General features: G+C 44.3%; 1 protein-coding gene and 2 pseudogenes across 1 annotated transcript in view; 2 read left to right on the top strand and 1 right to left on the bottom strand.

Moving 5' to 3' along the window:
* The first annotated feature begins 645 nt into the window (after positions 1–645).
* Positions 646–2,070, top strand: LOC146178703 (uncharacterized; annotated as a pseudogene).
* The window catches only part of LOC146178700 (uncharacterized), a 63,626-nt gene continuing 39,822 nt past the window's right edge, over positions 1,969–25,772 (bottom strand). The window contains exons 2-3 of the mRNA XM_084578460.1: positions 2,896–3,043; positions 1,969–2,489 (exon numbers count right to left, since the gene is read on the bottom strand). Of these exons, the coding sequence (XP_084434586.1) occupies positions 2,109–2,489; positions 2,896–3,043 (529 nt within the window). The 3' untranslated portion in view covers positions 1,969–2,108. The remainder of the gene's footprint in view (positions 2,490–2,895; positions 3,044–25,772) is intronic.
* Positions 4,755–6,164, top strand: LOC146178702 (uncharacterized; annotated as a pseudogene).

Genomic DNA, 25,772 nt, shown 5'->3' with positions numbered 1-25,772 from the left:
GATCTTTTATTAACCTGTTTGCTGTTCTTTGTTTGTATTACAGTATTGAACATCTAAAGGCTATTTAAAAATAGACTGGTCCGCCATGCGACAGCTTTAACTGACAAACGCTTCGTTTAGAAATCCAAAGCAAGACAGGCTCAAAGTCGCTCTCGATGCCTCTCGCATCTCGCCCGCCATCTGCAACAAGCCACCATAGAGGTAGCCAGATACTGCTGAGAATACTGCCATACTGCCATGCCTCCGGAATTCGGCGTTGTAGCAGGCGCTGAAGACGTTGCTGGAATGCTGACAGTGACGAATGAAGAGCAGTGCAAAAAAGCACTATTTCTTCATCTCCTGAAAATGAAGCGACGAAACCGGCTCAAGCAGCTGAAGATTGCTATTGAAAGGTGCGCGAAGACCACTCAAGATTTGGAACTGCGTTTGGTGATGAATACGTTTACGGCAGTCGCCGTTTGGGCTAGCACTTCATCGGGGATTATCCGCGAGCGATGGTCCTTTCCAAGGAACGAGAACTGGTTTGAGGAAAATCTGCCAAACCTAGGTGCATCCCACTTCAAGCAAGCGTTCCGCGTCAGTCCTGCCACGTTCCGATATCTTGTGGAATCGCTGCAGTGCGTGTTGCAACGTAAAGAGACGAACATGCGAAAGTCGGTTTCCGCAGAGAAGCGCGTAGCAGTGGGCCTGTACCGCCTATGTTCCAGCGCCGAGGACCGGACCATCGCACACTTGTTCGGCATCGGCCGGTCCACTGTGAACATTGTGTACAGGGAATTCTGCAAAGCAGTCGTCGACATTCTTGAAAGCGCCTGGCTGCACATGCCGCGGCAGGAAGGTATGGCGGAGCACATGCGCGAATGCTACGCAGTCACCGGCTTTCCGCAGGCGATCGGAGCTCTGGACGGCTGCCATTTCGCCGTGTCTCCGCCGAAGAAAGATGCAGCCGACTACTACAATTATAAAGGCTGGTACGTATTTGCTTTCTTGCCTTTAAACTTATTAATAGCTGAGCAGGGCAAGGACAAAATTACCGAGAACTACATAACTAGTAAATGGTTGTTCTTTATTGCACAAATGAGTATGCAGGCCTGAAAGCAGGAGCCACGGAATCGAGATGCATATTTGGAATGTTGAGATTTGTACAACTTTTCCACTCAAATGGGAAATGTATCGGCACGTTGATAGGTGTGATAATTATTTTCTATGCACATCATGACTGGCACACAGGCCGTGATCATTATTGTTTCATTAAGAACAGCATGCAAGAGCTAGCATCTCTTTTTTTCCTACACTAGTGCAGTAAGCCTTTTTAGCAAACCTACCACCTAAAATTGAAATGCTAGTTTCTTGTTCGAAATTGTAACCTGAATATCATTGTAAATATTTCTGTATATACAGCTGTTGTCAGTAGTTAAACTTCATGCTGATAGGATGTGTTTATTCAGTTTCTACACCATGCTTAAAATTACTCCTTACATGCAGGTACAGCATAATACTACTGGCAATCGTTGACCATCACTACCGCTTCCTCTACCTCAACGTTGGGAGCCCAGGCAGATGCCATGATGCCCATGTTTACGGCCGGTCAAAGCTAAAGAAACTTGTGGAAAGTGACAGATTCAACTCTCCCGTGTCAACCATTGAAGGAGTTCCTGTCGCACCAATCATATTATGCGACCAAGCCTTTCCTCTCACGGCACATTTACTGAAGCCATATCCAAATGCCCCAATTGGTTCGAAGGAGGCACTTTTCAACTACAACTTCTCAAAGTCTAGGAGGATAGTGGAAAATGCATTTGGGCGTGTGAAGGCTCGCTTCAGGTTCATTATGAAGAGGATGGAGTGTAAACTGGCAAACGCAAAGCAAGCCATCAAGGCATCTTGTGTTTTACACAACATCTGCGAAGCCTTCAGAGACAATGTGGAGGAGCAGTGGGTGCAAGACATGTACACTTTCAATGCACTTTATGAGCAGCCATCCAACAGCAGTGATGCTGTTGGATGGCTAGTGAGGGTCAGGACGTAAGGGCGGCACTTGCCGATTACTTCTGGAAACGGGCCCAGTAAACACGGCGAACCACAAATTGATCGCTCAAGTACGCTCTTTATTTTTGCAAATATTTGAGCAGTGCCTCAGTCAGACATTTTTCGTTCCCTAGAGATTCACGAAGAATCTCCAACTCCATTTTACGCAGCTCCATTTCTTGTCTTCTGCTTTCCCCGAGCTCCGCGCTCAACTGGCTGTTCGTGTTGATCAGCTGTGATAAAAGTGTCTTCTGCGTCGCGTTGCAACTCGGCTTTGCTGCTTGGCGACCTGGTGGTGGTGCTCTATGGTCTTCTGCACTGGATGCCAGTGGTGAAGGCACTGAGAGCGCAGCAGCCTCACATTCCGATTCATATGGTGCTGGAGGCATCTCAAAGGTATCGGCATCATTCCCATTGCTGTCACCTGGCGACGACTGGTTGTATTGCATGCTATCGATTAGCTGGGAAAATAAAAAAATATACCACACATGAACATATTAGTGAAGAAACTGCCTACAAGGTCTTTTCTGGTTAATACAGAAGCAGAAAAAAAACTACTTGTATGCAGCAGCCTTCACAACCTGACAGTAATATTCATTTCTATATTGTACGCTACTGCAGCATTTTGTAGTAACTGTGACATTTCTCTAACACTTACCATGTACAAGTTGAATTCTTGTGTACATTTTGATACAGAAGCCACAAGAAGCAGTGTAACAAATGAATCAATAAATAAGTGATGCTCCACATGTGTCGTGCAAGAGAATCAGTGTGTCTCCTTCGTTATGAGTGATATAAAATTTGAAAAATATTTCTTGGTCTTGGTTCACAGGAAGCGCGTATAGTGCTATATACAAATGCACGTACTATCTCAACAGTGGCACCATCGCCACACACAGCAGTCTCATCAACGAGGCTGCTGTCGTTGATAGGGAGGTTTCCCAGAAACCTTGCGATTTCTTTATAGAAACGCCATGTGATGGCACCTTGCCCCGCTGTCTTGCGGCTGAGCATCCTGCAAGAAACCATTGTTGCAGTGGCTTTATTAATGTTTCGAGGTCTCCACTACGTCACTGCTACTAGGAAAGTTGCTACCCATTCTCAACATGCAGTATGCCAGTCATATCTGCCCAGGAATGTATTGAATTTATGCTACTTTCACTGCTTGCACGAGTCAATGAGGGGAGAGAAGCTGTAACGAATACTTTGGAACATCGGTGCTTTCGCACAAAACGAATACATTTTCCCGTGTTTCATGCAACAGGCAGTTGCTAAGGGGAACGGGTTGGCATCGCCGGGTATAGGGCACGGCGAAACGGAGGACCATTGCTTTTGGTACTTTTTTCAAGCGTGGTAAGCTGCTCAGCACGCGAGGATTGGCACACGAAAGGGGAAAAAAAAAAATGACGCATGCGTCTACCGGTATATACCATGCTTAACAACGTGCGACGCTGCGGGCAAGGCTGCGGGTGCGCACCTTCGCATCTGAAAGCAGCACACGTGGCTGAATATGGTGAACAGTGGCAGGCGGTGAGAGCTGTGAAGGCAAAAATAAAGTTTTCACTTACCGGTATCTGTTTCCAAGATTTTCTATCTTAGATTTCACCTCTTTCACAGTTTTGTCAATGCCCAGCGCAAGCAAGCACTCTCGTATAGCTACATAAACACGCATGTTGCGCTTTGCCCGGCGCAAATCACTGAGGTGGTCCTCCCAAATTTTGATGAGCGCACGCATTTCGTCGTCGCTCCAGTGCGCCTTCTGCTTCTCACATTGCACTGTCGAGGCTGCAGAGTCGTTTTCCATGTCGGAAGTCGAGAAACTCAGCTGGCGGATATAAGCACACTGCTATGCGACCTTCGCAGCCCACGCTTCACCGACAACGAGGACGGTTTGTAAACAAACATGGCCGACAGTAGCCGTCGGCGACTGGGATGAAGAATATAGTTGCACAAGTTGCTCCAAATATCGTGCTGTATGTGAAAACATAATTACATGTTATTTTCATCAATCAATTTTGACGTTTACTTTAGTTATACTTTGTTCTCATTTATTGATTTTGCGAAAGTTTGCCAAGCCGCTGGTGTTGAGAGTAGGCAAGTCTCCAGTGAATGAGTTCGCCCAGCTCATTCGCTGGGCGAATGTCATTACCTGTAAATGGAATTTACTATGCACGTGTAGCAGGCAAAAAAAACGTCATTAACACATAATATCATTCGCTGCAAATGACATATGTACCGTGTGACAGAGGTATAACAAGAATGCAAGTTCGTTCCCTGGCATACCAGTTTGCAACAGCATTAAGTCGGAAGTGCCCATCATCATGGGAAGTCAACAAGTTAGCTGGAAGAGACTGGTTTCTGGGCTTTATGGACCGTCATCCTGAACTGTCGCTTCGATCGCCGGAAGCCACCAGTCTTGGCCGGGCAACGAGCTTCATTAAGCACAACATCGATGCTTTCCTTTCTAATCTGAAAGGCGTCTACGACCGACACAAGCTAACTCCAGACCGCATCTACAACTGTGACGAAACAGGCTTCACAACTGCCCCCAATCCGCCAAAGATTATCGCAGCAAGAGGAGAGAAACAAATTGGCCAGGTCACATCTGCAGAACGCGGTGAACTGGTGACCGTCTTATGCACTGTCAATGCCATAGGAAATGCTCTGCCACCGGTATTCATTTTTCCACGAGTGAGATTTAGATTTTTTCCTGAACGGCGCCCCAGCCGGAAGTCTTGGATTGGCAAGCAGGTCAGGATGGATGTCCGGCGAGCTGTTTGTACTGGCATTACAGCACATTGTGACACATACAAAGTGCTCGAAGGAAGAACCTATTCTTCTAATCCTTGACAATCACGAAAGCCATGTCAACATCAACACCATCAACAAGGCCAAAGAAAGTGGCATCATTCTGCTGACCTTTCCTCCACACTGTAGCCACCGCTTGCAGCCACTTGATGTATCTGTGTATGGACCATTCAAATCTCGCTACAACGCTGCATGCAATGACTGGCTTATAAATAATCCAGGGAAGGCTATCTCCATATACAACGTTGGAGAACAAGTGGGATCCGCCTACGTATCAACGGTAACACAAAAGAATATAATCTCGGGTTTCCACAAAACAGGTATTTGGCCTTTCAATAGCGAGCCCTTCACTGAGGACGACTACATGATGTCTTCAGTGACTGACAGACCCGAAGCTTCCCCTAGCGGAGTGCTGTCACCACAGCCAGCTACCGCAATATGTGAAATGGATGGATCAAGCCTCCAAGGAAAAGTTCTGAACTCTGAGACGGACACTAACGCAGCTCGAAACATCCTCAGAGATGTCTTCACGCCCACAGCCAATGAAGGTGCATCAACGTCAGCTCCTTCTTCCAGTCGCATTATTCCAAGCGACCTCAGGCCCTATCCAAAGGCTGCGCCACGCAAGTCAGGGCAAAAAGGAAGTAAGAAGGGTAGCACCAAAGTGCTTACAGATACCCCAGAGAAACGTGCCATTGAACAAGCAACTGCGGAGAGGTTTGCACGGCGGAGTCTGAAAAAAAGAGCACCAAAGGCAGCTAAGATTGCTGCCTTTGGCAGCAATCTTAACGTCAAATGGATATAAGCTCTTCGAGTGACGAAGAAACTGTTGCCGTTGCCTTTGACGATTCGGGCAGTGACATGTCAAGTGTCGATGATGAGAGGCACAAAATTTCGGAGGTCGAATGGCCGAATGAAGGTTTCAGAGTGGAAAAAGGTGAATTTGTCCTCGTCAGGTTCTGTGAAAAAAAATCTGTCGTCTATTACGCGGGCAGAGTCGAGAGCTGTGAGGAGTTGGACGTCAGTGTCCGGTTTCTTCGAAAGAAAGATGAGAGCTCCCAGTTTTACTTTCCTCTTCACGAAGATAGAGCAACTGTACCAATCACCGACATTGTTATGAAACTGCCGGTGCCGACTACTGTCGAGGCAACAAAGCGGCTGCAGTCTTGCTTCAAGTTTGAAGTCGAACTATCAGCTTATAATGTTCGCTAATGAAGTTGTCACTACAGCATTACACATGTCCCATTCCTCCCAAGTGGTGTCCCACTCCACCCTAAGGTGGGAGTGGAATGGGACAGATTTTGGTGGTTGTAAATTGTTTTTTTAGAGCTACCCTTGAAGAGGTAGCAAACATTGCTTCCCAGAATTTGTGCAACAAGTTTTGCTTTATATTTTAAATTATAAAACATCTGTTTGTATTCAAAATAAAAAAAGCTAAAAATATATTTGTGAAAAGTGTCCCATTCCTCCCGACTCTCCCCTATGCATATATTTCTGTAGGTGCCACTGTGACCGCTGTCACGCCATGGCGACGAATATGGAATCAATTTGCTGCAATGAAATCCCAAAAGTGGCTGCCCATGTGCCTGGAAACGCTGAGTGTGTCACAGCAAACCAAACATTCGAGATTGGATGCTTGAATATCCACGCGCTCCAGATCGCATACTTCGCACTGCTGGATGACAGACCAGCGCTCCTCGATGGCCGAGAAATCCACAGGTAACTGGACATTACTTTCTCGACCACTGACTCAACACGGGTCATGCGAACCTAAAGTACACTGCGGAACTCATGTTACACTTTTGCCATGAGTTTGGCATGTTCGGCCCAGGCTCCTGTCTCATGTGACACTGAGATGTGTATTTATTGTTCAAAAGTCAAGCACATAAAATGATGTGAAAGGAAGTGATTCTTTCTAGTGTTTTGGTGAGATGTGACTCGAAATGTTTTAATACTTGTGAAGTGCCAAGACAGCGTGTGTGACATAATTTAATTCACTGCACACCTGGGAATGTTCATGTTAAATGCCTAGCTGTGCTACCATAGCCAGAAAACGTCTTCTCAGCCACATGAGGTTGAACTAACTTTACAAGCCTGCGGATTTGTTATATCGTCGAAGTGCCAGTGTGCAGCTGGCAAAAGTGGTGTTTGCAGTCATAGCATGGCACCTTTCAATGCCTGGTCCTTCTGAAGAGCACCAGGCATTGTATGGAGTTCCCTCAACAGTGGCGGCGTCCGTGTAGTACAACACTTGCACCACTGCCACCTGAATTCGTCGACCGGAGGTGTGTTCGGGAAAGACATTGTGAGCCCCTCAGGACTCGATTTTATGATGCAGCCAAAGAAGATTCCTTCTTCACAAATGTTGTTTCAAGAATACGCAGTCTAGGTGCCCAGCTGTTGACGATAGCATCGCCTACAGTAGGCACCTCCAGAATGGTGAACTCATTGCAGCAAGCTCAATGCTTGGGCCTACACCTTTGGGGAGCCCTCTGGACTATAGAAAGCCTCTTGTTCACCACGGTTTTCGAGTTGTGTTGGAGTGAAGGACCAACTCGACCTGACTTTTTTAAGAACTTCATTGCATGGGTGCACAGCTCTGATTCCCTCAACAGACGTCTATACTTTAGCGAGTGCATTTTTTGCAGCACAGGCTCCATGCAGCAACTCACAGCAAATTATAGAAAGCATCATCTGTTGCAAAGTTTATTTTGCTTCAGCCTAGTGACCGTTTAGTTCTGGAGAAAATGTCACGAGAAATAGTATAATCAGAGTTTGTTTGGAGGCGAGTACCTAGCCATTTGTCTATAATTCACTGTTCGTACTTGATAGTTTGCAATTAAAGACAAGTTTATTATTGTGGGAACTAACTCTTGCGACATGCCCATCAGGTGTGCAGTTATGATACTCACAAACATTGTAGATGTAATATCCATGTCATTATGGTGAGATAACTTGCTTTTATAAGTTTAATTTGAAGAACACTCACTGACTTTTACTTGAAGTATATTCAGCTCGTTACATTGTACTATTCTAATCTGTACATTTTTTCTGAAAATTCATTACTTTTTCTTTCTTAGGCTTTGGAGATTTCCTGCGAAGAAGCTTTGGCATTGGATCAGAATACAAGGCAGCAGCCTGGTAGCAATGCGTGAAAGGCAGCACATCATCACCATGTGACAAGTTCAATGCTTGAAGTTGTACAACATATAACCTGGACAGAGAAAGGCTTACACAACTTCGTCTCAAAAGACTATCATGAGTGCGAGCAGTCAAGTAGGCATGCTTAAATATTTCGCGTTTTCTGTATTAAAAATAAACCGTAACGACAGTAACAGGTGTCGTGGATTCATCTTATTTTATTGTTATGCATATGTATGCATATGTATATTTTGGCTGCAGTGGTCATTGTCCGGAAAAACTTTAAATGTATGTAGTTCACCATTTTAGTTACCTCTATCCTCTGGTCAGGAGGAGAATCACTTGAGCAGCCACACACGAAAATAGAGTTGGTAATCATGTTTGGTTAGTAAATTACGTTTCTAATGCTAGGTAGGTGAAAGTTCAAAAAACGCAGACAGATCTGTTGCATATGACATAAATGCATTAGGTGCTCTATTTTTGACTGCCTTGCTTTTTCAAAAGATGCTGCACTGATGTACTGCGATACAAAGGAATTTTACAAGCAGGTTTGGTAACACTGATTGAAGATTTCTATTTTCAGCTTCTGCATCTCAATTCCACTTTTTTTCATAATCGCTTTGCTATAACTGGCGGATCATGAGCATCTTACTGAAGTGCTGAAATAGTTAGGGTGATTAGGTGTTATTCGTATTGGGTACCAGGTATTTTCTACCCACAGACACTTCCGAGAGTTGGCCTTTGTAGGGCAGGGCTTGCTACACTAACTTAGGTGGACAGAATTTTGAGTGACAGATCAGTATATTGACAAGCACATTTTCATTAAACGCTTTGGAGAAAGCCATTTGTATGCGGTCTTATTTTGACCAGAACCAGAAACAAAAGGTGTTCCTAGTTTGTATTATGCATGTGACGAAGTGTCTGCATCATTGTATTTCATTTCTTGGACCCATAACTAGCCTATAGCTACAGGTACAAACAGTGTTGGACACATCTTTACTGTATTTTCAAGAAAAAAAAATACAGAAAAAGAAAATATTTTCTGCATTGGGAGTTTGGTTATGCAGTGCACTGAGTGAATTAGAGTGTGCTCATATTCAGCAAGGAATTTCATCATTTGAAGGCAGCATAGACATCTTTCAGGCTCAAGGAGGTGAGCCGGAATACAGAACAGGACGAGTATCCTGGGATCTTTCCAAGAGTGAATAGGCCGGTTTCGATTCTACCTTACCCTTATGATTGCCACTCGCTGCTGATTGCTCCGTTGAGAGCCCTGGGGATAACCACTGCAATTATAGCAACTGTGTAGTGCTGCAGTACGTTAATCACAATTTTGATCCACTGCACGAACTAAACTTTTCGGTTACATTTTTTATGCAAGATAATATTTGCAAGCAAGAAATATGCACTTTGCAGCTATTCTTCTGAAGTCTATTTCTTACCCTGAAAGATAGTATTGTTTACACAATTTGATATCCATCCTTAGTCTTGTGCACATGCTGTGCGAACTGCAGTTCAAAGCTACTGCTCCCAGAGCTTTGAGGCAACAGCCCCTCGAAGAGGTTAAGAAAACAATTCTTAGTTATATGGGGCTTTTTGGCACAGAAGCAACTCTGACTAGAATGCGTCAAACACAATGCTAGATGATTTATTATGTGAAGTGCCTAGAGATGGTATTCATATTTGATTTAAAACATTGACTTTCTTAAAAAACGTACAAACAAGAGAAAAATCGAATAATTGTTCATCTAAAAGCAATGCACTATGATATGGATGTGTTCATTATAGAATACAGTAAAATATATTTTCCTAATATCCTCAAGTCACGGGCATGAGACTAAAATATGATTGACTGTGAACTTGTCACCACACATTTCACACACTGGTTTGATTTTCTTTGTTAAGAGGAAATTATGTGTGATATGAGTATGTCCTATGTGCAGACGACATAAAAAAGTTCAATGAAAAGTTCCTGATGTCGGCAGGATTTCCATTATCCTACAATGGACTTTATATAATGCAGCTTGTTTGCTTCATGTTTTCAAGCAGCTTGCCAGCTGGTTTTAGTTTACTGCGCATTAACTTTACGCAGTCCATTTGTGGCAAGTTCACACGTTTTATTTCCATGGTTCCTGCTCGTGCAGCACACACATAAGCTCTCTTACTGCCCCTTATCTCAACGCGACTGGGAACCCAGCAGGATTTTATATGTTTTTGTGATGTGATTTTTACCATGTTGTGTATTATGCTGCCAATTAGCAGTTCACCTGCTGTTTAGAGTTTAATGCAGTGAGGACGCTTAAGCAATGAGTGTAGATAATGCTATTTTTGATGTTTTCATTTCTTATTTGCTCCACAGCAGCAAAAACACGCTGCAGTGCAGACTGATGCATAATGAGGTAGTCTTGTGTCATCTTGTACTACTGCACTTCAACATAGTTATTCATTTTGGAACGAGCTGTGTAAAACGCGATGCAATTCATATAGTTTTCTTTCAGTGCCAGGAACTCTTGCCTCTTGCAATATGTGCTCGTGTGGAATGAGCATTTTTTGGAACTGTGTTAGTGTGAGGTGAAAAACTGCAAGGAGAGTATACCACAGCAGGAGTGGTCCCTGTCTTGTTACAATATATTTAGTTTCATTCAGTACGTCAAGATCTCAGTATTTTTCTTTGAAGCACAACAGCAGTGGCTGAATTGTTTGAGGCTTGCTGAAAAGTATTCGAGAAGGGCATTTCGTGACAAGAGTAACAGATGTTTAGGCTGAGGGTGGATTTTGAGGACGTATGTGCAAGTTAGTGCTATTCTTCGATCTTCTAGGAAAGGTTCATTTGTTTCTACATAAAGGTTTGCTATTGGGGATGTTCTATAAGCACCAGAAGATAACTGTAAACCAAGATTATGTATTGGGTCTAGTTCTACGTCTAGTCTAACCCATAGTCATTAAACCCATAGACTAACTTGGAACGAACAAGAAAACGATAGCACCCTAGTTTTAGTACATTGTACCATGCCAGTAGTTTTAGGACATTGAGGGCCTGGGACACTTTGTTTTTTAGGTTATTTATATGTGGTAAAAATGGTAGTTATTTATCAAAAGTGATGCATAAAAATTTGTGTTCTTGTTTGTGTGGTATTGCGATTTAGTTTAGATGTGTGGGATAGGGTTGCAGGTCTCGTCTCAAAGAGAACAAGACTGCTACTGCTTCTTGAGCCAACATGTCTGCTTTCGTCATCGCAAATACGCTCAAAAGCAGCATCACAGGGAAGAGCTACAAAGCAAAAGCAGAAATGGAGACATCGTTTTCAAAATGAAGCAAAAGATCAAAGTCAGAATCTGTTATGTTTGGAAAACATTGGCGAGTTTAACCTACAAGTCACTTCTCACCGCACCCTCAACCAAACAAAGGGTCATAGCAGCCCGTCGAATAACCATTCGCAGAAACACCGAAATCAAGACCAAACACACTGTACTAACCTTCAATGGCACAGTTTTGCCCGAATCTATTCCCGCCGCCTATATTCATTGCAAAGTCCGCCCCACATTCCGAATCCACAACAGTACTTTAAATGCCAGCGCTTTGTACACAGCTTGATGGCAACCAAGGTAAACCCACATGTCACATGTGGCGAACAGAAACACACCGAGGAAAGATGTGAACGCGCACCCAATTGCATTAACTGCAGCTGCACACATAGCGCATACTCCAGGTCATGTCCAGTCTGGAAAACGGAAGAAGAAATTATAACTTTGAAGACCACAGAAAACCTTTCCTACCTTGAGGCAAGAAAGCATCTCTTTCCAACAGAAAAGGGTGCATTCTGAAGTGGTGACACAGGGACCGCCATCGCCTTCAGTTTCAGTTGGCCCACAGGTCAATCCGATGGACCTAGTGTTGGCATCCAAGTCCCCACCACAGAAGCCAGTGGCACAGTCCACAGGGCTGAAACTTTCGCAAAAAGGCCACGCAATCATCGCAGGAGCCCCTCAGACACCACCTTCAGCAGCAATAACCTCAGCGATAAACACCCAGAACAGTTCTGCTGAACTGGAACTGACGCCCCATCCCCCTAACCATTTAGTGCCCACTGTTGCCCAGGAGCAACAGCCCAAAAAAAACTTTTTGTTGAATGTGCCCTGCTTAATGATGCTGCTGGCGCCATCTGTGCTGGAGCAGCTTGTGCTTGAAGTAAATATGTAGATATGGCAGCACCGCTTCTTTGTTGTTTTTTACTGTTCTGAGAGGTGCCAGTGCAAGGACCGCACATGTGAGTAAATTTTTTCAGCTATGGCAGTATAAGACATTACTATGACAACTGCCAGACTTAAAAAGCTCATAACGCCTTGCACAACATTTATAAGGAGGCTAAACGGTGGGGCTGCAATTCGTACAACAAAGTTTTATGTGCCAAAAGTGGTGTTGCCCAGGAGCAACAATGGGCATATGCAGAAGCATGATCACATGTAGGGAGATATCGTTTTTGGCAGTCTTTGATGTGCTGAAAGCAATAAGCAGTGTTCATTCTACCGAATAGAATAAGCATTTCTCATAAGGTCATATTTTATGTCTTTTATATATAAATGGCGATGTCAAAAGAAAAAAGTGGCTTACTGATGAATAAATTCTGGAGCTTATCTTTTTTCCGGACGGTGACTTGTCCGACGCAGGCTTTGACAGTGACCCGGATGACCTCCGACTATGATCAGAGTTGCTTAAAAATTGATTGATGCCTGTCCACTAGAAATAGTGACCAATCTTCGCAACAAAGAGGCATGTATAGAGGATGACGAAGAAATGTTAGGCGATAATGTTGAAGCTTTGCCAGGTACTTCTCGTGCACACTCGATGGCTTCACGCGAGAAAAAGAAAACAAATGTTTGCAGAACATGGAGGAAAGAAGACCTTTTGGTTGATGACACTGACTGGAAGGGGGAGCTGCCCTCACTGCCCGATGAGGTGCTAAGCCCTTATGAATACTTTAGTTCATTTTTTGATGAAGATGTGTTGGACACACTGCACTATCAGTCAAATCTGCATTCTACCCAGAAGAAAGGCACCTGTGCGAATATCATCGAGGAGGAAATGAAGTATCTTTCCATGGTCACCCCTAAAGCAGTACATGAAATCGAAGCGTCACAAATGGGGTTATGAAATTTTCACGAGGGCAGATTCTTTTGGCATTACACACAACTTCCTTATCTATGTCGATAACGGCACTGCGCATGACCATGGGTTCGGCACCTCTGGAAATAGTCATTGATGTGGTGAAATATCTTCCAGAGCACGAAAGCCACAAGTTATTTTTTGATAACTGGTTTACCAGCCTGCACCTTCTGGAGGAGCTGAGGTGTAAAGCACGCCTGTGTGTTAGCACCATCAGGGTTGACAGGACAGGGAAGTACCTGCTGGCTGTTGATGCAGCTCTCAAGGCGCAAGGAAGAGGCTTCGCTAGGATGATATTGGAATCAACAAATGGTTTGATAACAGCTCCGTCCACCTTGTGTCCACCTACACTGGTGTCCAACCCACATATGTAAGCATTGGAACAGCAAGGAAAAGCACGTTGTCGATGTTCCACACCCTTTTGCCGTGAGGGAGTATAGTGCCTTCATGGGAGGTGTTGATCTCGCTGATATACTCATTGAGCTGTACTGCACGGACCACAAGTCCAAAAAAATGGTACACACGGATCATTTTTGTGGACAATTGATGTTTCAGTTGTCAATGGGTGGCTGGTGTACAAACGTCACTGTGCTCATCTCCTGACCTTTCGAGCTCAAATCGCCCAGACCCTTGCACTCGTGAAGTCAAAGCCACTGAAAAGAGGTGCCACCGAGCTTGGAATTCTGCCTGCGAAACAGATGATCCATTGCCCGGTGACACCAAGGACCACAGTGGACGTGAGGTATGATGGCATGAATCACTAGCCTCAGTATGATGAAAAGAACCACTGTAAGTACTGTAAATCTCCTTCCAATCTGCAACTGCTTCAAGGCCATGTGAAGTAGGACCTCAGATGGCCAATGTTGCTCCTGAACAACACCTCATTATGCAGCCATAAATAAACGATTTTTTTTCCTGACAGCATAATTCGCAAGTTCCTGTGATGCTCCATACTGAAATAAAGTTTTGGGCAGCAAAGGGCTAAGGCCACCCCTTTTTCCAAGAAACTGCCACTGGAGCAGGGCCTGGTCCAGTGGTGCAAACAAAAGATTCACGCTAAGGCCGCTGGCCATCAACACCAAGAAGCATCTTCCATGTCCACTGGGGAGAATATGGATGTTGGCGAGGGCTTGCCGACATTCAAAACTAACATCGCGGTGTCTTCATGGAAATCCAGTACCACGAGAGTGACAATGGATTCAACCAGCAGCGGTCAGACTCCCTACAGAGAATTGGGAAACGAGTGACTGCTCCTGAGTGTGCATAACTGTCCCAATCCCCAGACTATCACAATCCATATAAGATACAGTGCAACTGTAGAGGTTTACATAGAAACTACACAGAAATAACCGGCATAATAAAGACAATGGCACCTAGAGCTGTGTGCCTACAGGAAACAAACCTCATGCCACAGCACAAAAACATCTTAAAAAAAATTTCCGGAAAGACCAAGTGCAGGCTAGCCGACTTTCAGGTGGTGTTGCTATCATAATGCAAAGCGACGGCCCTGCAAGAAAGGTACCTTTAAAAGCACACTTAGAAGCTGTCGCAGTAAGCATCGTTAGCCATAAAATAACATAATCTGTGTACATACCACAACACTACACAGTTACCATGAATGACAGAACTTCTTAAGCAATTGTCTGGGCCGTATGTGATAACTGGGGATTTTAACGCACACTCCTCATTATGGAGAAGTGAACATACTGATCATAGAGGATTTCATTCTTTCAAATATCATAGGTTTACTGAATACGGGAAAAGCCACATATTGCTGCCCCAGCTCTGGAAAAATGACCCGCCTTAACTCCTGACACCTCACCTGGATAACTCGAGGCAGTGCCCTACTTTTTGGAGCTAGATCAGGGTGCCTTAAAACACGCAGCTATAAAATCAAGTTTGACCAAGATGACACATGTGCAGTATGTGGTAAACCCATAAAAACAATAAAACATCCTTTACTCGAATGTGATGGTATCCATCCAGGTGTCAATGCAAGTGCAGCCACTCTTCCTGAGGCCCTGGGGTTTACGATACCAGGGTCGGCTGAATGAATCTGAAGTGGAAGGTAGCAAAAAGCGATGAGAAAATTGGTGGCTTAAAAGTAGAAGTGACACAATGTTAGTAATGTGGAAATAAAAATTCAATAAATAAAATGGTCTAAAAGAATATTCAAGACATAAAAAAAAGAATGAGCATGATAGCAACTGCTAACACCCCATATCAAAGGGGATGCTCCTACATTCCATTCATCCATCCAACCGTTGAGTGGAATCATGCGTTAAGTGCTGGGAATGAAGTTTGGAACATTGATTGTTTCACCTTTGATAGATTTTAAGTTTCATTCAAAATCATGAAAAGTGTAAAGATAGCAGATATGACTGCTTTTTCAGCATGTAGACTGGAACTGCCACAAATACGTGTGATCGATGTGCTTCCATAGCAGGGTTAAGCGCTGCCGTGAATGAACAGTTCGTTTCACTGGGTTTTGCGCAACTTATCAAATGTTACCCTGGCTTTATTTGTCATACCTTTTCATTGCCCGTGGACTCACGTTTAGGCATATGAAAATTTTTTCCCTGTCCACAGAGTTCGAAGCTTGGAATGATAATCAGGAAACTCTAGAGACAGCTCATTTTGTTACTTCAGCTGGGCCAAAACAACCAACACCTGGTGTGACAGCGTTACTTTGTCTGCCATCACTCTGGTTTCTATGAGAAAAAAGGATTAGGCAAATAGAGGGCAAAATCGCAAGGTACTAAAAGTGCAACAGTCACTGTTTTGCTACTATGGCAGTGACCGCAACACACAATGAGGTGACTAGAATTTCAAGGTCATTAAAAGGAACTGAATCACCAGCACTTGTCATTTGCATGAAGGGAAAAAAAAACCTATTGGGCATGCCATCAAGAGTTGTTGGGGAAGCACGTTCATCTTGTCAACAGCTGGGTTGATGCCATCTGCTAACTTGAAAGGAGGTGAGAAACCTTAGTGAGGTAGAGAATTGGCTTCATAGAACAGCGAAACAGATGATTTTGAAAGTATGGAGATTTGGATTGAGCAGCTTAGCAAGAGCTCAGGCCCAATTCTCTTGTACGTAGATAAAGATAAGTTGTTTCCCCAAGAAGTGGCGAGTTTGAAATGGCACTCATGAACATTGCTCAGCAGGACAAGTTGATGAAATGTGGTCCACAAGAAATGTGCACTGACTCAACATATGGTAAAAATAGGTAAAACCTCCACCTGACAACACTGATGGTAATTAGAGGCAATGGTTTAGGAATTCCATGTGCCTATCATCCAAACAGTATGTCAGAGAAGTATGCTAATGCCTGGACTCAGACATGGTTGCTCCTGGCTCAAATCTAAAAAAAATGCATTGCCTAGATGAGTCGCAGTTCCAGGCACTTGTGTCAAAATTTCTGCAAAAACCGAGCTTGGATTGACAAACTTTGTTGAATACTTTGAAAGGATGTACTCCAACCACCCAGAGCAGTGGGCCCTGTGCTACAGAGCCTGCACTGGTCTTACTACAAATAACCATACTGAGTCAGTGCATGATACCGAGAAATTATTTTGAAGAAAAGTGTAACCAGAGGCTGGACAAGCTGTTGCTTGTATTATTCGAGCTAAGTTGTGGAAGGTTCATCAAACTGCTCACTTCCCAGATCATGGGCCAATCAGACCACCATACAACTAACTGGTCAATACAGGAAACACCTTGTCGACGTAGAAATTGCTAACTCGGGAGTCGTGTCAAAACTGTTTGAAGGGCAGTGAACAGTGGCGTCTCAATCCCAGGTACGTGTGAACTACAGAGCTGTCCTTACTAGTCAGTGTAAGCTGTGCACATATATGCCTGTTAGGACTGTGGTGCCTGTGTGCACAAATTCTGGTGTGAGTGGAGTCTTTTATGTAAACCTCACTATGTGCAAGCATGTCCATACTGCAATTGGGAGTTGTTGCAGGAATGCGGCTGTCACAATCAGGCTAATGAGGATACAGAGGTTCCTTTGTCAACTGCCACTCTGTTCTGTCACTCCTATCAAGGATTGTCTTCTGTCACTCCTGCCAATAAAAACCACGAAAAGCAACCAAGACATTGGCAAAAAACACTCATGCCTCCAGTAGCGCTCCTCTTCAAAACAAAAGGTTCCACACCTTTGCAACAGCATTATACTATGCAGCAGCTATTAGAGGGTGAAGTTCCAGCAATCCACACTAGCATTTCATTCCATGTTTGAAATGTGCTAACTTGCTCATGATGACAAGCCTAAATTGAAGGAATAGGAGTTGAAAAGGTTCATGTCCCTACCAGCTAGTCCTCTATCTAGCTGTTATCTTTCGTCATTATATTTGGCAATTCTTATTGCTTTCATGTTTCAGCATCCTTACTGTGATATAATAGAAGCAAAGAAATTCAATTTCTGAACAGAAGAAAGGATTCTTTTCTCAAAAAGTTCTGTACATAGTGTGTTTTCCATCTGTTGGTAGTTAGCATAGAGCATTTCCCATTTGCATACAGCACGTTAGTTATTTTGTTTTGTTGAGTTTAATGGCGCATAAGCAACCAAGGGTTGGGGGTTGGGTTGGGTTTTTTGGCACATAGGCAGCTAAGGCCATCATGCGGCAAACACTAGGTTGCTGAGCTTCTTTATGAGTGAAAATGAAAAGTTTAGAAAATTACAGCTGATTAGAATCCCTAACTCTTTAAGAAAACTAAAAACAGATGAAATTTCAACAAGCGGTTTGTCTCCTAATAGTAAACAGGGGTGGAATGGGATGCGTTCATTATAGAATGGAGTAAAATATTTTTTCCTTAACTGTTCAAGTTCTGTGCACGAGATCGAAATGTGGTTCACAGTGAACTCACCTCCACATTCTTCGCATAATGGTTTTTGCTCTTTTCTCAGTAAGAAACTATGTGTCAAGTGTGTGTCCGATTCGAAGACTGCACAAAATCACCTCACTGAAGCGTTCGTTCTGTGTAAATGATTTCCATTCTCCTACTATGGGTTTTACTGTGTGTAGTTTATTTTCCTCTTCGTTATTCCATTTTTTCTGTCATTTATCTATCAGGCTTCTTTTTACTAACTTAATACAATCCTTGTAGGATTGTAGGATAGCAACTAAGGCTATCACGTACCAAACACAGGGTTAAATATCTTTTTAAACAGACTCTAAACGGACTCTAAATATCATATAACACCGCTACACAGACCACTACGGGATTCTCGCCATTTTTCTTATTATTTGGGCATGAGCCATTTTCGCAACTCGACACCATACTTCCTTACTGGCCCGATTCTTCTGAAGCCACCACTGTGTCTGAAGCCTCGAGATACCCTGAGGAGTGCAGGAATCTTGCCCATTCACTCACATCTTCCAAACCGGGCTGATAAAAATATTGTTCTGACTCAGCTAACACCACCGATAGCTTTCTTTCGCAAGCCTGTGTTTGGCTATGTGTGCCTTGTGCATCACTTGGCCTCTCCTCCAAGCTACTGCCGAGATACCAGGAACCCTACCGCGTCCTTGAACGCACCTCACCTGTCAATTGCATTCTTGAGCCAGTCACGTCTTCGCCAGACCTTCGACGACGTGGGCGTGAGACCGTCCATGTCTCTCGGCTCAAAACGTAATACAACCCAGACGTGTTGTTGTACCCTTAAGTCGCCAGGATGGCTCCCTCTTCTCCTGGGGGAGGGGGGCTGATTGCAAAGAAGAAGACCTGGCACCAGCGTGCCGGCACGAGACGAGAGCGCCAGTCGTTTGATCCAGCGCCTACCTGTAAGCCGCGACCTTGCCCTGCAATAAAGCTCGTTACACATGGGGTTTTATGGTGCATAAACAACTAAGGCAATCATATGCCAAGCATGAGGTGTATTAAGTTTATGTTATGAACACAAAATACAAAAATTAGACATTACAACTTGTTTATGAGCACTGCATCCTGTAGGAAGTTAAAAACATAGGAGGTGTTGACAAGTGCATCCTCTCCGAGGAGCAAGGTAGAATAGGATGGATGGCATTTGCTTGCATGTAAAAGCGCGAAGTATTTTTTTCTCACTTTCTCAATATAATACAGGAGAATAATGTGGTTCATAGTGACCCATCTCCACACCCTTCACATATTGGCTTATCTTCTTTCTTAAGAATGAAGTTATGCATCAAACGAACATGTCCAATATGGAGGATAAGATCCCTTCAAATGAGTGTCTCTGATGGCTACATGATTTCCATTCCTCGATTCCTGGTTTCCCAATAAGCAGTTTGTTCTTTGCTTCATGAAGCTTGTCATCTCAGTACTCTTTGTACAAATTTTAAGGCATCCCAGTGTGGTACATTCACTTTCTGAATTTCTACACAGCAGGCAGCTACAGAACCTGCATCAGCTGTCTCACTTCCGCTGATTCCTACGTAGCTTGGTATCCAGCAGAACTTGATTTCTTGTTCTCATGTTTCAACTGTTATTATGGTATGTAACATGTCTCACAGCATGAAATATGAGGCCAGCCAATCAATGAGATGTTCTATGACCTAAAGATGAAAATGTTGAAGGGGGACAATATAGGGATTGATAAAGTTGTGGCTGAGATTGAGGACACCGGTCAGAAACATCAATTGCAGGAAGGGATGAAGGGCACAGGAGACTGGAGAGAAATTGCAGTCAACATAATGTTCTGTGGTATTCATACGTCCACTGACATTGCACACAACACAGGCGTCGACATACTATGCCTCCATCCAAATGCAGCTGACACAGCCCTTTTACTAAACACTGGCTTCTAAGCTGTTTCAGCTGGCATTTGGCAATCATAACTGCTCACTTCTATTTCGATGTTATCCGACTACTATGGGGTACTTTTAATTTCAAAATGGCAGCTCAAAATTTACTTTGTAGAAAAGAAAGTCGCAGTGACTGTCTCATATCCTGGTGGATGTTTGAACTGTGTCGCGAGGGAAGAAAAGCAGGTGGAAGTGACAGACCAAAGGCAGAAAGTGGCGCATTTTCACTTGCAGTTGCTACTCACCGTAGAACTGCAACTGTGGGTGCGATCACTCGGCTACCACCCTGGAAGCCATGTGGAACCTCTGATGTGCCACAGAAAGAAGCTCGTTTGCCTGTACCTAACTAGAAGAGGACTCTACCTTCGCATGCAAAACTGGATGAAAACGCACATAAGGCATGCATGTGGACCCTGTAGAAGGAAGGCACACCAACTGATGGTAGCCGCTCTTTACTGAGGTCGAAATCCCAACATGGCACCCACACTGCTCGAGTTCCACACTTTTGCGTTTCTTCCTTTTCATGTTCTAAAACCTCAGATTCTAATCTTCAATACACTTTGAGCCCCGAGGTTACAACCTCTAATTGATACAGACGCTGAACTGGCCTAACTAGTTCTGATCCCTGCGGCAGTCGAATTCGGCATGTACACACTATCCCGTCCTTGCTCTTTATACATTCTTCAATGACACAAGTTTTGGCGTATTGTCAGCGCGAACAATTGCAACATCACCAGCATTAAGGTTGTGCACATTGTGCACTTGGCGAGCAGGCAAACTGCGAAGAGCATGGAGGTACTTTTACGCTTTGGAGGTACGCTTTGCCAGGACACTTGACACACTGACAGGCTCATGTCACCCAGAACCTTCCTCGCAGCTCCGTCACTGTCTTACGCCGCCATGGAGAACATTGTACACGCATGAAACACCGCAAGGCGTGTTGATGAGCTGTCACAGGGAGCAACACAGGCATTTTTCTTGCTGGACGTCACAGCAGCATTCTGGAGCCGGATTCCGATTCTGAGCCCACCGTCGTCATCGGTGAAAGGGTGAAGATCTCGTATTTTCTAGGATGGGTTGACCTTTTCCCCTTGTGAGCTAGAAAAGCTCCCTAGCAAAAGTCTCTGAATTTGCTTGAACCAGATGATCTCAGCCTCTCGCAGTTCTTGCGCATCAAGGGGATCGGTACAAGTGACCACTGAACGACAGTTATTGATGTAGCGTGCTATCCATGCTATCACTCGAATAGTTGTGCTCCAAGTGCTGAACTGGGTAGCTGGCTCCAGAATCATCAAGTCGCACTTCAGCTGTGATATAACTACACTGTCATCAGTGCATCCTACATTACTGTCTGGCCAAGCGTCGTGAGAGAGTGACAGCCATTCAGGACCTTTCCACCAGAAGTCGTTTTCTATCAGATCCCTCACGGATATTCCTCGGGTTAAAAGATCCGCCGGGTTTTGATAACCAGGGCAGTAACTCCAATGAGATGGCGCACTTAGAGCCAGTATTTCGGTGACTCGATTGCCTACAAACAGTTTCCATTTAGGTGCCACACCATTTATCCAATAAAGTGCGACTGAAGAATCGGTTGAAAAATACTCTCCACCTCTCCCCTCTAAACGATACGGTGTTTCCAAAATATCCAGAGTTGCCCTACAGTTTGGCAGCAATGTATCATTCAAGTGAGGACCTATGCAGGAAATGGTCATATTGCAAAATAACTTGGGTGGGCAAGTAGCTGAACCTACTAAGGGAATCCCTGAAAGACTGCATTTCTAAGCAGCAGCAGTGGTGTCAGGACTTTTTCTGCAAGGGGAGAGAGAAGCTCATTCGCCTGTTATGCCCAAAAGCAGGCTACGGAAACCCGCAACTGAGTGTTGGCCATCACTGACCTGCTTATATGGCACCACAGGCAGCTCGACACATCTACTTGACTGCAGTTTCCACATAGTTTAAATACCTGAGCGCAATTGAATACAAACAGAGAAAAAGCAGCTTTCGTGCAATTCTCATAATGGCCATGAGATCTGCTGGCATGACAATGAGGCAGATGAACAAAAAGTCAACCACAGCTTAATTGGATTAAATTTGGTGTCAAGAAAATAGGTATCACGAGGGGCTCCAGCCAATCTTTTCTTGAGTTATATCTGAATATAGCTGAAGTGTTCAGCTGAAGTGTTTTTTGTGTAATACAAGGCCTTGTACAGGATGCTATGCCGTAAACAAGGAGCAGAATGTCCGGCAATCAGTCAGCTATTTCCAGCACATGCACGACCGTTCTGCGGTTGTCGCCTCGAAGAAGGCACTGAAGATCCCAGAGCAGAATGCCTGTCCCACAACTTCCTCCAGCCATTAAGGCATCATCCCGGCAGCTTACGACAATGTGCTGATGGCTGGATTGTGGTACTGTTTCGGGCAGTTGCTCTGTACTATTTCACGGTTGCGGCAATGGCGGTCAGTGACAGCATGGGGATTTGATGACATAATCCATCGAGGGTGTTTGCTTAAGAATGCAGTAGTGGCACTCGTACCTGCCGAGAAGTTTTGAGGAAAGGCCGGGACTGGCGGAAGGGTGTAATGTAAGCAGGAACAAGTGCAGATTTATCACAGGTGGTTTTCTGCTGCTGCTGCTGCCGAGCATGAAAAGTGAAGGACTGGCCAAGCTGACAGCATTCTTCAGCACAAGTTGCAGCTTGGAAAACAGTCGTGAATGCAAAAGAGTTTGATTGGTATGGAAGACAATCTGGTGCTCACTTGAGCGGTGATAAATGGGAGAACAGTCTCAGTTGCAGTGGTTGGAAGCAATACACATTGCCAGCGTGTCACTGAGGCTCCGGTTGAAATGCTAGACCGTCAAAAGGTTGTGTGTGGCAAGAGGCAAGGGAAGCGTTTTTCTGCCTGCTGCACCCATGTAGTTTATGAGGCACCTTGTTCCTATGGGGCCTAGTATGTAGGTCAAGTGGGTTGATCAATGCATCAATGATGGCCTCAGAGAATATGCATAATCCTTCAATGAAATTATCCCCAAAGGCAACCTAATGGTCCGTTACAAATTGTGCAAAGATTACATTCTGCATTTTGAGCAGTGCACAATTCTAAAATGCATAAGTAAGAAAAATTGTTAAGTCCTTATCATCGCACGGGACAAAAGGGCTTTATGCGCAGGCAACCCTTCAATACCTTTGTCGCGCCATGAGTTGGCCTCATGATTGACGAGGCTGGTATCTTTTTGGGGTTTTTTCGGTGTCGATTCCCCTCTGTTTTCTGTGCATCTGTCATGTATTTATACGCTCAGGCATCAAATAACATCAGTTATTAGCACCCGCGTGTGTCTATACTTCGTCTCACAAGATAACCTGCAGCATTGCGAAAGGCAGAGGAGCCCTTGCAATTGTGCTCCTGTCTTCACCCCTGCACACTATAATAGAGAATTGTGCTCCTACTGTCACCCCCGACAGTTTGGGGGAGCATAGGAGCGGAGAGGAGCGTAGGAGCACAACTGCCTATTGTAGTATGTGTGATCCCGATTGAACTGGGGTTCCTCTGCCTTTCGCAGCGCTGCAAACATCTTGTGAGACGAAGTACAGTCCTTACGTGTCTTGTCTTTTTGCCCTGCTCTCTTTTACATGTTAAATCACCAACTCTCCTAGCAACGCAGTTTACTGAGAAACGACATCTTGTTCTCAGTTAAATTAATTCGGTTTGCAGAAAAGGAGAGGCGCAGTATCTGTCGCATTTTTTTCTGTGGAGTCCCACGAAGAGGACTCCGTTATGCATTGTGAAGGCATTTTGCGATAAGGAAGGTTGACTAGTCAACACTTCCTGTTTTGAACAGCTGAGAAAAACATAGCGACCGAAAACGCTAGAGTTTGTGAACGTTCAGCATACTGAACACCAAGAAAAACAAGCTGAGCTAGAAGCACACTCATAAACAGCACTACATTTGCGTGTGTTTCTCACTCAGTCTTCTAGCATTTTGAACTGTTCGAAAAATGATCATAACAGGCCCTTCGAAAGCAACTGCACTGAATGCAAATTCTGCCTGTGATGTACCTTGATTGTCTGAAACCTTAAACAGGACACTTCAAAAGCAACTGCATTGATTGCATATTCAAGAACATCGTGAATGAGACTGCCTGCAATGTACCTCAATCGTCTGAATCCTGATACAGTGCCACACATTTCAATAGCAACTGAATTGAATGCACGTTGAAGAACATAGTGAACGAGACTGCCCACTTGGTACCACCTCAGCGCTCGTCTGGCAATATATGCGCCATGCAAAGCGACAGCCACGCAAAGCGACAGCCACGCCGCTGGTGGCGGAGTTGAAAGTAAATCCAGGAGCAGTGCCGGCCACCTCATCTGCTAGCCGTGTTTCTATGCAGTCCTCGCATCATGAATTCACTTACCCACGGCGTTTGCATCATTGCATAAACCGCATCTGCTGCCAATGCACTGTGACGCAAACTACGGGGCATTTCTCGCAATAGTTTTCTCCTCGGTAAAGGTTAGAAAGCTATAAAAAACACACAGGAGATTGCATTTACTTATCCCAGCTCGGCAAACAAGATGACCAAGAGCGTACTATTCAAGTTCACCTCGTGTTGACAAGACGCTTGTTATGTCTTATACTTCGATATGAAAGCACTTCAAACAATATCAGCACATCATCGTGAATTTTCTGACGATCGCTACGATTTGCCTTTAAGTACACCCTACAGAAACAAAATAATGATGGTTACTGCATAAACCTGGTACAGTTCATTTACTTAGTGCACTGTTGCATATTTTCCCGGTGCTTAATTTAGGTCCCGAGTGCAAAATAAAGACTAATATGAGCGTCAGGTAAGAGATGTAAACAATTAAACTTGGTGCTCCAAAGTGCAAGGTAAGTGCATTTAATGGTCTATAAACGGTGCATGTTAAGACCCGCATCTAAATATTTTGTCCTTTTACCTAAGCGCATAAATTTTATGAAGCGAAGGTTGTAAGTGCCATTTTATCGCCTTTCACTTATTTCCAACTACATACACTACGACACGTGTCATCACCACGATCCAATCCATCGTTACGGCTAAACCCGTGGAGGATGCTTCAAACATCAGGGCGCTTGTTTGAGCATTTCCTATTAACATCAGATGCAATTGCATTGTCAGACCCTGTTTGCACTGCGAATTCAGTACATGTACCTCTATTTAGCCTGAATCTGTGAGCCTTCCCAACCTATTACCATATCTGTCTCGCAGCCCGAAAGTCCTGGGTTCGACTTCCACCCTCACTTAAAGTTGCCTCCATTTTCATTGCCGCTCAATTACCTTCTTCCAGCTACAGAACTTACTTGACAAATTTAGAATTAATCAGAAAATTTTAAACTGCTCCCAAATTTTCCATCGGGACTTTCCTTCAAAGTCAACAACGGCACCGAATTTTCTACTACATGGGACCCTTAGCGACATCAGACTAAAGTTTAGTGAATTCGGCCGATGAAGCAATATGCATATAAGCGAGCGATGGCACAATTTAAAGGGCCCATGAAAAGCTTGAATGTGTCCATAAGGAAGGCGCAAGAGCGTTCGGCGTGCCTTCACTAGTCAGCAAAGCGCAAAAAATTTTTAGGCTAACATCTTTGATAACGCAGATATTCCATATTAAAAATGACGCTCCTCCTCTCCCATCGCTTTAACCCTCAACTCATACACACCAATGTGCCGGCCAAAAAAGAAGAAAATGTCCGGGCCAACACCCCGCCCGTAACGCATCACGAAGTGACGCTACCGACTCGCGGTTTGTTTACTTTCGGTGGTGCTCCGATTTCTTCCCTTTCGTGTTTGCGTTT

The sequence above is a fragment of the Amblyomma maculatum genome, chromosome 9, assembly GCF_055883805.1.
Source record: "Amblyomma maculatum isolate TAMU_Amacu chromosome 9, ASM5588380v1, whole genome shotgun sequence".
Classification (NCBI taxonomy): Eukaryota; Metazoa; Arthropoda; class Arachnida; order Ixodida; family Ixodidae; genus Amblyomma; species Amblyomma maculatum.
The sequence above is the reverse complement of the archived record's forward strand: the minus strand, read 5'-3'. Positions and strand labels throughout refer to the sequence as shown.